At 39.2% G+C, this 11,705-nt stretch overlaps 1 protein-coding gene across 1 annotated transcript; it reads right to left on the bottom strand.

Annotated features, from left to right (window-relative positions):
• Positions 1 to 7,753: 7,753 nt before the first annotated feature.
• On the bottom strand, positions 7,754 to 11,653 carry LOC106917012 (uncharacterized). The gene is made up of 6 exons (XM_014985669.2): positions 11,270 to 11,653; positions 10,937 to 11,035; positions 9,889 to 10,019; positions 9,623 to 9,784; positions 9,232 to 9,458; positions 7,754 to 8,593 (listed from the first exon to the last, which is right to left on the bottom strand). The coding sequence occupies exons 1-6, from the start codon at positions 11,334 to 11,336 to the stop codon at positions 8,491 to 8,493; spliced, it is 789 nt and encodes a 262-aa protein (XP_014841155.2). The 5' UTR covers positions 11,337 to 11,653; the 3' UTR covers positions 7,754 to 8,490.
• Positions 11,654 to 11,705: the final 52 nt, after the last annotated feature.

The raw sequence follows: 11,705 nt of genomic DNA, 5'->3' as shown, positions 1-11,705 counted from the left end.
ATTCATTTCAGTAAGTCGTTGCCATTTGCTTGACTGATTTCATATTGCTTAAATGAACTGTTGTTACAACTGCAGCTGTTGTTCGCTTCCCCACTTGGCAAGAAGCAGCTGATTGATACCACTCATCCCAGCTCATTATTACAGGACGACGCTCAGCTTCTATCCTCAGCAGAAAGGAGAACAATCTAAAATGCACTTAAGGGTATCTTCACAGAGGTAAACCCGCAGAGGTATGAGACCAAAGCCGCACCTCGGTGGTCGTTTGGCTTGTTTTCTTGCTGCCGATTGCCTCTGAACACAGATGGAGATTCATCTGCTGCCTGGTCCCTCTTGACTCGTTTTCCTCTTCTATTCCCATCTCTTCCCCCCCCACCAACACCTTCTTTCTCAAGAGCCCGTCTGCCAGAAGAAGCCCTGTATCTCACCGAGCGCTTATCAGACAGTTTATCCTTTTCCTGTGGGCGCCGTCCTCCATCTGTGGATGTGACAGCCAATCGCCACACCGACAGACCATTCCAAACTGTGATTTAGACACCTTGCCTTGCCAACATGGCTCTATCAATCCCCCTTTTCGTTTTCCCCATCCCTCGTGAATATTTCACACACAAGGCCTTGGCTTTCTGTCACACACAAAGCCCGACACCGACATAAAAAACACACAATAAGAAGGCCTTTGCCGTCATTTTTAGGCTCTTACCAATAGTTATAGCAGTAGGGGTATGTTTACATCTCACCGTAGCTTACATTAAAACTTTTACTGGATTTTTTTTATGACAGACCAATTAAAGTTCAAGAAAAAATTACATATTGTTTTCAACAGTCATCTAATTGCATTTGATGGAAAGTTGTACAGGAAAAACTGAGACTGTAACGCTCACTTTTCAGCAGGACGATGACCCTAAACTTATTACAACCAGAGCTGCAATGAAACAAGTTTAGATCAAAGTCAAAAAATGCCTTAGAAAGTCCAATTTAGCTAGACAAAGGAAAATAGAAATGCAGCCTAAAGAAGCAAAAATGCTACAAAAAATATGCAGTCTTCACTATCCCCCATGTTTACATCCCGCAGTGCTTAAGCAGTCTCTTTCAGCTTGGCTAGATTTGAATCGCTCAGCAATAGCAAACATCCTCAAGAGGTATCTTGTTTTAATATTTTAGTCTGTAGAAATAGCGCATAACAAGCAGGCCTCTGCAAGAAAACAAGAGCAAACAGGACACTGGGAAAGAGACAGAGAAAGTGGCCAGAAGGGAGACAGAGACGATGGCTGTCTCGAGGGTGTCAGCCACAATTGCTTTCTCATTTTTAACTTGTCAAGAAGGCTTTATCTGTTTTATCACCAATGAAGCTCCAAGTGCACCAAAAGGCTAAGGCAGCTTGACAGAGCCAAAATGGCTATTACAAATTTCAAGAGGGCAGCAAAAGATTTAAAGTGGGGGACGGGGGGGGGGGGAGGGAAAAACTGCCTGCCATTTCTCAGCTCATTCCCCTGCTCCCTTTAGAAATATAAGAAAGCGCAAAATTGGAAATAAAAAAATGAGAGTCTGGGAACAGTAAATATTTCTGCTCCGGCGAAGTGTCAAAAGCCAAAAACGAGGCCTCCGAATCTAAATCCATCACGCTGAACTCAAAGCGAGTGCTCTCTGTGACAAACAAGCACAATCAAATGAATAAAGTAATAAAAAAATTGTAGCCCGGCACAGCAGGAGAGCGAGAGATAAACATTTGTGCAAAGTCGGCCGGGGCCTAGTGGAGCGGCTGCTGCTCTTGGTTCATTTGTGGATGCCAGCGATGTGTTAAATGACCATATGTGATAGGGTGAGAGCCCTCCTGCAATGATTTCCTGTCTGGGAAGGAAGACTGGTATGCAAGGAGGGCAAAAACCATGCTTTTGAGATGATGCAAAGTGCAATGGGAAGAATGAAAAGAATGGTGGATGTTCATACTGTGTTATTGCTGCAGCCAAGATAGTTTTAGCTTTCATTGCTCAAGTATACTCCAGTTCTCCAAGCAAGTTTTTTTTAAAGAACACAAAGAATCCAACAGCGTAGCATTCTCTATTACTCTTAAAAGGGATGAAGGGTGACATTTGAGACTTTCAGCCAGGCTGAGTAATCAGGGACAAAGAGTTTTACTCAGACAGGTTACTGATAAGCCAATGGTCACTGTGGAGGAGAGTCTTTAAAAAGATGGGAGAATTTTACAGTTCAACAACTACCGGCACAGCTCTCCACCAATCAGGCCACGGTGGATGAGCAGTCCGACAGATGACTTCATTATAACAAAGCATCAGACAGTTCTCCGACCAAGCAGAGCCGCAAAATCTATTGAAACAAACATTGAACTGTTCAGTCCGAAATGAATGCCGTACTTAAAAAACACATTTCTAGAGTCAAGCAATTCATTGCCAGCTTCATTCTGAGGGCTCACTTTTTCAGTCAAAGGGGGATGAGAGACAACAACAGGATATGGTGCTAATGAACATGTACACACGGTGCTCTTCTTGGTTAGAGGCCACAAATTCAAATCCACAAATACTTGAAACTCACTCTAAGAACCCTTATAATTGCCACTATTACTCCAAAAATAGGACTAGGCCTTTCAGCTGAACAAAACCTTTCTTTCAATGAGCAAATAAAGGGATTGGTAAGTTTCTAGAAAGGCCTTACCAAAACAGAGCTTCAAGTACCAAGTTACTGATTGAGACGAGCTTAACAAAACGTACTGAAAATGTACAATTATGAAAATAAGGAAGAAATACAACTTTAAAACATGTCATATTTAGACTAAGCTTGAAAGAGCGCTCAAATTATTAGTCCTTGTTTTGGGAGGTACATGCAGATCGGTGTCACCCACGCTCTCACGTCTACATATCTCACATCTCCATGTTATCAAAAGCCTTCTTCAAACAGAACATCTCCCATCATCGCCACCGACAAGGAAGCACACAGAAGATGCTGAGATGGATTGCCATTTGTACGTCCAAACCGGCTAACCCCTTAAACGCGAAAGGTCTCCCCTCAGAGGGCATTCGCGGATGCATAATTGCCCGTAATCATCTCTTCACCCAGCCTGCTGTGTAATTTTACAGCTTGACAGCTCTCTACTTTCGTGTTCTGCAGTACTTCCAGCACCATCAGCACTTCTGTGCTCAGGTTCTGTGGCGGTAATTTAGCTTTCACTCCAGATCTTTCATGCCTATCACCCGTGACTCACTCACGCTCTAAATTTAAAACAGGATTGTCGCCACGAGTGGGAAGAATGAACAAGCACATGCAGACTGCAACCCTCACCGCGGGGTTTTTTGCGATGCAGAAAAGTTTGTTTCAGTATTAGTTTCGAGACGTACCGTCAAGTGAACTGTTGTAGAATCAGACTGCACTTATGCATCTGCAAAGAATTTCTGATATGCAACGGCAAGATCATGCCGTTGCATATCGTAGTATATGCGTTTTCGGTATGCATCTGGCAAAGCTGTAAAAGGAGTGGGAGGAATCTGCTGCCTGCCAAACACCGCCTGGATGGAGAATACATTCCCCTGGAAAAAGGCAAAGAGGACAGGCGATGGCCGCCAGCGCTCTCCAATCAGCCATGAAAACAGTATCACTGTCCCTGCTGCTTGGCCTTCCTGCAGTCTGCCACCAATTCAGGCTGAGGTAATGACACATGACCTGGGGACAGGGCCCCGTGGGGCTGGTCTCTGGCTCATATTAAGACCTACCTGCCTGCAATTATTGTGTCCATCGCTGCAGCCTGTAACTCAAACACATGCTGTACAGATTTAGAAGTGAGTGACAACAGAGCTTAAGCTGCTAGAGAAATGTCCTGAAAGATGTAACAATGTCAGGAGATGGGAACCGATTTGCATGTCCTTTTTTTTTTTGGCTTAAAATTTATGTGGCTGGAGTGTTGGCATTTCATCATTTTTGGATGTTGGGCTTGAAACAAATGCTCCTTTCTAACCAGAAAATATGACGCTATGTGACAAGGGGAAAGGAAAAGAAATATTTTGAAAGCTATCATCGGGACAAAATGGGGGAGAATGTTGGGAGACAGAAGGTGAAGGGAGGAAGAAACGACTGAAAAGGTGAAAATATAGAAGCTGCTTGTAAGAAAAAAACAAATAAAACCAAACAAATGAGGCTCGTAATTAATAACCTCACGCACATTTAACGTCTTCTTTATTCATGAGAACCTGCTTCTGGTGACCTGAGGGGTCTTGCAGAATCAACCTGCAGTTTCAACACTCACAAAGGTCAAAATACTGGAGCCCAACATTTCTGAGTCATGATGAGGTTGGACGGTACCATTACATGCTCATTTATTCAGAGAAATGTAATGTTTATTACCCTGTTTGAACATGAAAAGTAAATAAATACCTGGAAAAGCACTCGAAGCACAGGCGCAAATCACTCACTCAGACGTGTATTGTGTGTTTTGAACACATGGCGGACCTTTATGCCATAAAATCTTGATGTTGTGATACATGCAGAGTAACGTCTGGCAATTGCTTTTTCTAAAAATAAGCAGGTCCTTCCTTGAAAAGTACCTGTTCAGATCACTGCATATATATTACTTGAAAGCCTGTATATATATTGAGAATTATAATAATCCATGCCATGACTGACGCTGCAATTTTTCTGTCATTATTTGTCAGATGGCATAGTTTCTCACTTCTATCTTTTCAGGATTAATGTTGAATCTTTTATTAATATTTTTTTTTCTTTTTGCTGCTGCTGTGTTGTTATATTTTAAATAAGAAACAGTGTTTTGTAGAAGCATTGAACGTCCCTAGTAAATCTGCTTCAATTAAGCTTTTTTTTTATTTTATTCCATCTGCCAGAATTAATTTTATTTTTTTCCAATTATTTATTTTGACCAGAGTGAATTTTGCATTTTTTTAAAATATTCTTTTAGTTATGTTTTATGATAATCTGTAGCACTCTCCTCATTTATTGGCATTCCTAGTAAAAATAGCCTATTAAATAAAACCTTACAAATACTACATTTTTTGTTACAGTATTATAATTTATAGTAAAAAAAAATCCAAAATTAAATAATCGCTTTTATGCCCTGACTAGATATTTCAATAGAATGTGTGACTAATAAATTTTTTATGTTTTTTTTTGTTGTTTTGATCAATTTATTGGTTTTTGAATAGCAGTAAATTGCTTTCTGCTTTTTTAAAGCAAAAAAAAAAAACTGCAATTAATGTAATATTTTAGTAAATAAAACATGTAAATTGTAAAAGATTATGGAAGTTGTTAACCTGTTTCCAACAAACCTAATGGACTGTGACATATTTCATCAGTGTTCTTCAAAAACGAACACATAAAATATTAATTTTTGGAGTATTTGCATGTATGTTGTTGTCTGATGTAAATTATTCCATGTAGCCTGAATTGTGAATTATTAAACAGAGCTGCTTAAATATTATACAGCTTCAAGGAGCTTCTTTCACATGCAGTCTTAAAAAGTAAACATACAATTCCAAAATGCGCAAACATTTCTAAACAATTTAATTTAATGATGAGGCGGGGCCCAGTGGAGCAAACAGAGAATCTGCTCAGTGTTATGAAATATTAAATATTAGGGAGCTAGGTCCAGACAAATGTCAGGAAAAAAAAAAAAAGTTTTGTCTTTTGGGCATCAAAAACTCCTTGCTCACTTTTTCTCTAAAATGACTTATCTCGAAATAATTTGCAGTTTTTGTATATTTTCAAACTATTGCATAAACTTGGATTTATACTGCAGTTTTAGAGCATTCTCAGAGGCTTCATCCACTTCGTTTCAGACTATTTAAGTCACATCTGACCGCTCTGACTCTGTACTCCTTCCCTCCTGGAGCAGCATCCCCATCCTCTCTGCTAGTTACGCTTAATTATGCTCACCTGGCATCCCCGGTGTAAATTAGTCTCTTATTGAAAAGCTGGAAATGAAGGAATTGCAGTGGAAGTAAGAAAGCAACAATGAAAACCTGAGATACTAAGCGTGGGAATTAGTCTCTCCTTGTGCTGCACAGTCCATCTGTGCTCTCCAGAGCATTGCTTGAGCTATTTTAGGAGGAAAACGCTGCGGCTTGCTTCTTTACCTCCATGCAAACATCTCTTGTTTCTCAATGTTTTTTCTTCCTTTATTTCACCAAAGAAAATACACAGAGCCTCTGGATTTTTATTTTATTTTATTTCATCACCACTGGTAAAGTGGTAAAGATGGATGAAAAAGTCTTCAAATACAAATTGGATTTCAATTCTGCCTCATGAGATTTTCAATCTTCTCTGAAAAGTTCTGAAAATTTGAGGAGGAGATGACGACATAATACTAACACACTTGCAAAAGGCCTTTGGAAATGGCCCCACAGCATGTCTCAAACAACCAGTTTGGATGTAGGTAGCGCCTAAAGGTTGCCATGGAAACGTGGTGAGTGCAGCTCTTGAATAGTGAGCTTCGTAGGTTTGTTTTATCTGCAGCACCTTCATAAAACTCATCAGCAGAAGGAAGACCAACGACCTAGAGAGCTTCCTGCAATATGGCTGTTTACATTTCAAAAATTTTAATGGAAAAAACTACATAAATTTAACTTTTTAAAGATGTCTGTATTTTTTAACTTAATGTTTGCTCCGATTCTTGCTTTCTGTTGAACACTAAACCTGGTGAATTTATTTTTTTTTCTTGTGAGTTAGGCAAACACACATCGCACTTCAGTTTAACTTTAATATAAAAAAAGAAATAAAAGCATTTGTAGATAATTTACATCTAAAAAAAGAGAATCTTTAGTTTCTGTAATTTTAAGGAGTACCAATCTGATCTAAACTTACTCATTTCTTTACTTTATGATACAAATAATAAAAACATATTCTGTCCTCTCAGATCCGGTTGGGCATGTCTTCTAAGCTCAACTATTTAGCAATGTCATCTACTCCTCATGTTATGGAAAAAGCATTTGGAGGTGAAAATTCAAATAAGAAAACCATATGCCTTGATACAATTAACTCTTCCAATTTTGTCAAAATTTGACAGCCAGCCAGGAAATACATTCTGAAATAAATCCTATATTTAAGTGTGAGTTTTGTACCAACAGAAGGCACATAGAATGAGTCAAAACACACAATATGAAACTGATATTAGACACATTATTCTGTGTGAGTAATTGTAAGGCTGCTTCACATGTTCAAGTCACAGGTTTCAAATAAAACATTGCTTGTGTGATCTGTCAAATGTACACAGCACTATAGGCTGCATTATTAATAGGTTGTATAATACACTACCATGGAAACAAGTGCCAGAGTTAAATCCAGAAAAGCAATAAAAGCTATAGATATCAGAGTCTGCTTGTTCACACAGGGAATATATGTCAATACAGCAGGAGGCCTAAGTATCATTTATTAAACCTAAATAGCATTCAGAAATTGTTTAATCTTAGCTCTTCAGAGTGCCATGGCAACAGCTGTTTCTTCAGTAGCATTAATATTGGTATGTGACTTGAGACTGGCTCTCAAACTGATTTGGATGCTGGAGAAGAGTGCAACAAGGGCTCCATCTAGTGGTGCACAGTGGTAACTTAAAGGCAGAGAAAAGAAATGATTGAACTTATAAACTCGAAGAATAAACTTGTAAGAATGGTAATTTCCTTCAAATATCACTCAAAAATGTGTAAAATACAAAAAAAAAAAACTGCAACTCTACGCAGACTATAAATTACGACAGTACAAAATTAGACATTTGAACAAAACCAACATACAAGACAAATTTCAATGCAGTTCATATTAATTTTATTTAAATTAGAAATCAATTTTATCAAAACTTTCAAGTTTTCAGGACAAACACTGACAGTGCAATAAAGGACTCCATGAAAAACACGACATACTGAACAACAGGAAATCACAAAACAAGACAAAGCCAACATGTTACAGGGTCTCCAACAGTAACATAGAACTTAATACATACAAAAAAAGGCAATTACCTTCTTAACAATTCATCCGTCAATGCAAATTATTCTCTAAACATCTCTAAAAGTATATGTACACACACACACACTTATTTAAACCCCTGCCAGTACCAAGTGAATATTAACACTAAATAATATATGGAGATGCCAATTTAGAGCATTTAAGCTTTTTCTTATGTGATTAAATCCAGCATTACTTGCTTTTTTAAGGATCATTAAGGACACTTTTTAAAAGTCGACATTGCTTTATACTTCAGCTGTCCATCTTGTAGCAGTATACTACTTTACCTATGACAAACTGTATGAAAATTGGCGTGACAGAATAAACTAATCAATAATTAACTTGATCCTCTTATTTAAAGCAAAAACATACACACACAAAGGTCATTTAGCACCAGTCCTTTGGAAAAATACTGTTGTGGATTCTGTGATTAATGAGCGAAGCAAACAGCATTTTTGACCAATTAAAACAATCATTTGAGGAGTCCGCCATGACGCACAGTTTTCACAAGTCAGAATCCAGCAGCTGAGCAAAATCATCAGGTCACTTTGTATCCATGGACATATCTTCTGTGTATCCCATAATCCTTTGCAGTTCCTCAATACATGGGACTATCAACTGGCTTTGCAGCTGAGCCATCTTAAACCTGGATCAGAAGGAAAAGTGACGTTTATCGTATTCCCCTTATGAAAGTCTCCTTCAAACAAACGGCATGACATATCCTAGAAATAATAAAAGCAGCGAGGCTACCCGGCTCAGGTGAACGTTAGCACTTTAACTGCTAACCCTAATTAATCGGCATATTCATCTTCTAAAAATTGAACGAGTTCAAGCAGCAATCACAAGGTAGACCTGAAATCTGCACAAACTTACACTGAACAGGCAGCAAACTGAGACTCCAGTTCATGTTGCTTCCCTTTAGCTGGATGTCTATGCTGGCAGCCAACCAATCAGCAGAGCTCATCTTAAAACTGTTTCTTAGTTTATTTATTCACGTCAAACTTCAGAGTATTTTACCGGACTTTAGATCATTATGAAACGGCGTACAAACTGTGAAGTGAAAGGATACTTATGCACGGTGCTCAAACCCACTGAAAAACTCATCTATGAGGGTCTTACTAATAATTTAAGTAAAACCCTCGTATATCCTCATGGTTTTCCTGCATTTATCTGCAGGAAAACCAGCCTTTTTCTCCCAACTTACCTTACGGCCAGTGAGAAGTATTGAAAATGCATTTAAAAACACAGGAACATTGTTCAAGCGGCGTTAAAAGCCTGTGTTACCTCCTGAGCAGTTCCTGTCCTCTGCTGGGCTCTGGGCGGAAGTGCTGGAGCGCAGCCAGGCTGTGAGCAGCCAGGATGCTGTAGCACTGCTCTCTCAACGCGTTGTGGTCGGCGGTGTCCCACTGCGGTAAATCACCGGTGTATCGCCACGCCATGAGGGAGTGCTCCAACACAGCATCCCACTCTTTGTTCCTCAGGAGAACCTGGCCCCACTCCTGACATGAAACCTGAGGGGGGATGACGCAATCAATACAGAGGAGTCCTATGGAGTTTTAGAAGTATGTAAAATAATATATTCATCAAAGTCTATTTTTTATATAAACAGAAAACTGCCTTCCACTAAGTCCCCCCCGTTACACAATTTTTACCTTTATCGTATTGTTACACATACTTTGAATGCCACCAGGTGAGGATAGGCCTTTCTGTAGCAGTGAGCGTCCCGGTTGGAGCCGAACCGGGAGTACGGGATGGACCTGTAAACGTTTATCTTCTTCAGCTGGAGGTCTTCCTGGAGACACTTGAGGTCTGTCGCCACCATTTTGGGCTCTTGGCTCTAAAGACAACGCAGCACGTCATGTTTTAGACCAAAGCAATAACATTTTTTTTTTTTTAAACTTTAGAAATACTCAATATCCACACACTGTAAAGCTCTCTTACCTGTCCAACCAAGATGAGTGATCTGATGAGCTGAACAAGCTGCTGTTTGGAGAGTGGAGTGGGATGATCGTCCATCTTTTCACACTGGTCCTCGATTCTTTCTCCCCACACGCCACCGAAGGACAGGTCCACTGAAGTGTACAGAATACTTATTATCATTTCCCAACCTCTTCAGATTAGGTACAAACTCAAAAATGTTTTATAGGGGTAAAGTCCAAATAACTTGAATGCTTCTGAAGCATAATCAAAGTAAAACTTAAGTTAAAATTCCAATTATAATTTTGTATTAAAATGGGTTATGTGGCTCTTTGTCCAGGGCAGAATGAGCAATAGAGGGGGGGTTAATCTGTCACTTAAGTCCAAACATGTCCAGTCAATAATAATGATTTCCCCACATTTTGACTGGGTGTTTGAATTAGTTGTCAACCATTTTAAGCACAAGTTAATCCGTCAGTTTTTTAATCCTTTAGATGCACCAAACAGATAATAAGGGAACTAAGTTGTTTTGCTACTCCCACGATTTTTGATTTTTATTTGTATTAACTTGTTCCCGTTATCTATACATTGCAAATCATTTTTGATGGCCGAGTCTGATTTGTGCAAGAACTGCCGCCATGTTAAAGCCCAAAATGTGTACTTTTAACACTTTAATGCATCCTAATTCAAGTCTAGAAGGATATGGAAAAGAAAGGAAATATAGCTGAATTATTTAGTAAGCAAAGTATAAAAAAAATTGCTTATAAAACTTAGAGCATGTATTGTTCTAACACTATCCACCAAAGAAAACGACAGATAAGTTCTGGATTTTGACCCTCGCCAAACTCACAGAAATCAACCAACTTGAAAGTACTCAGTTAATTAAATCAGCGCTCAACTGTTTAACTTGAAAGAAAATGATAAGACTTAGAAAGGAAATAGAGATGGAATTCACAGGCCTGTCCAAATTAAATGCAATAAATTCCCTTATGTTCCCTGTGCATGTGTCACATAACACAAACCCTGCAGCACATTAGCTTTCATGGTGCTGTTATTGTAGTTTAATACTTACAAGAGTGTGCTCGCTTTGTGTTTGGGTTTCTGCTTCTTGGAAGTGGAGCAGGGGCGAAACGAGCTCCGAGGATTTCTAAGTAAGACCTTCTCATTCGAGCTGGAAAAAAATAGGACAAGAATTTAAATAACAACAACAAACAGCTCACAATTTGTCATTTGTTGTTTCTGCAGAAAACTGGAAATATTTTAAGTTAAGAATAAATGAACAAAGTTTTAATTAGCATCATGGTAACGTTAGCATGATAGCAAGGGAACTGGTAGCATAAACAGCATCAGTGAATGATCGTTAAAATGCGAACAAATACCTCTTCTGTGTTTGATTCAGACTTACTCGCAATTTTAGGCTGTGGAGCAGGTATTTCCACCAAGGCACGTCGTTGGTGACACATCGCCGACATTGTTACCAAACTTTTCTCAGTGAAGGTTTGGAGCTAACTACCTGCTAATAATATAGCCAGAACTTTAAACCCCACGGGGTGTACGATAAATACTTCTCTGCTTTGGCAGCCGGGCTGCGAAGAAGCAGACAGTCAGCAACTCCTTTAGGGATGCTATAAAGTTACCTTTTATCAACTAAGCACTGTAGGTGAACACATATACGCATACCGTAAACTTTCTAGAGCCCGAGACAAGAAGAAGTCTAAAACTTTTGTCTACCGGGACAATGCTTTAAGAAGCGCGCTACACGAGTTGCCGCGCGGGTGTGGCTTGTTTCTGCATGCTCCAAACTGATAGGCTGACGTGCGTAAAGGACGCGCCTAACATGC

The sequence above is a fragment of the Poecilia mexicana genome, unplaced genomic scaffold, assembly GCF_051168715.1.
Source record: "Poecilia mexicana isolate PSO_F unplaced genomic scaffold, ASM5116871v1 scaffold_2, whole genome shotgun sequence".
Taxonomy (NCBI): Eukaryota; Metazoa; Chordata; class Actinopteri; order Cyprinodontiformes; family Poeciliidae; genus Poecilia; species Poecilia mexicana.
This window is presented reverse-complemented; position numbering and strand designations above follow the sequence as displayed.

What these genes read in the sequence shown, in the direction of transcription:
- LOC106917012 (XM_014985669.2), bottom strand. Translation starts at nt 11,336, where the DNA reads ATGTCGGCGATGTGTCACCAACGACGTGCCTTGGTGGAAATACCTGCT. An exon ending in TCCACAGCCTAAAATTGCGA is followed by an intron (nt 11,036 to 11,269) that starts GTAAGTCTGAAT and finishes ATTTTTTTCCAG; the next exon opens with CTCGAATGAGAAGGTCTTAC. An exon ending in CTCACCTGGTGGCATTCAAA is followed by an intron (nt 9,459 to 9,622) that starts GTATGTGTAACA and finishes ATCCCCCCTCAG; the next exon opens with GTTTCATGTCAGGAGTGGGG.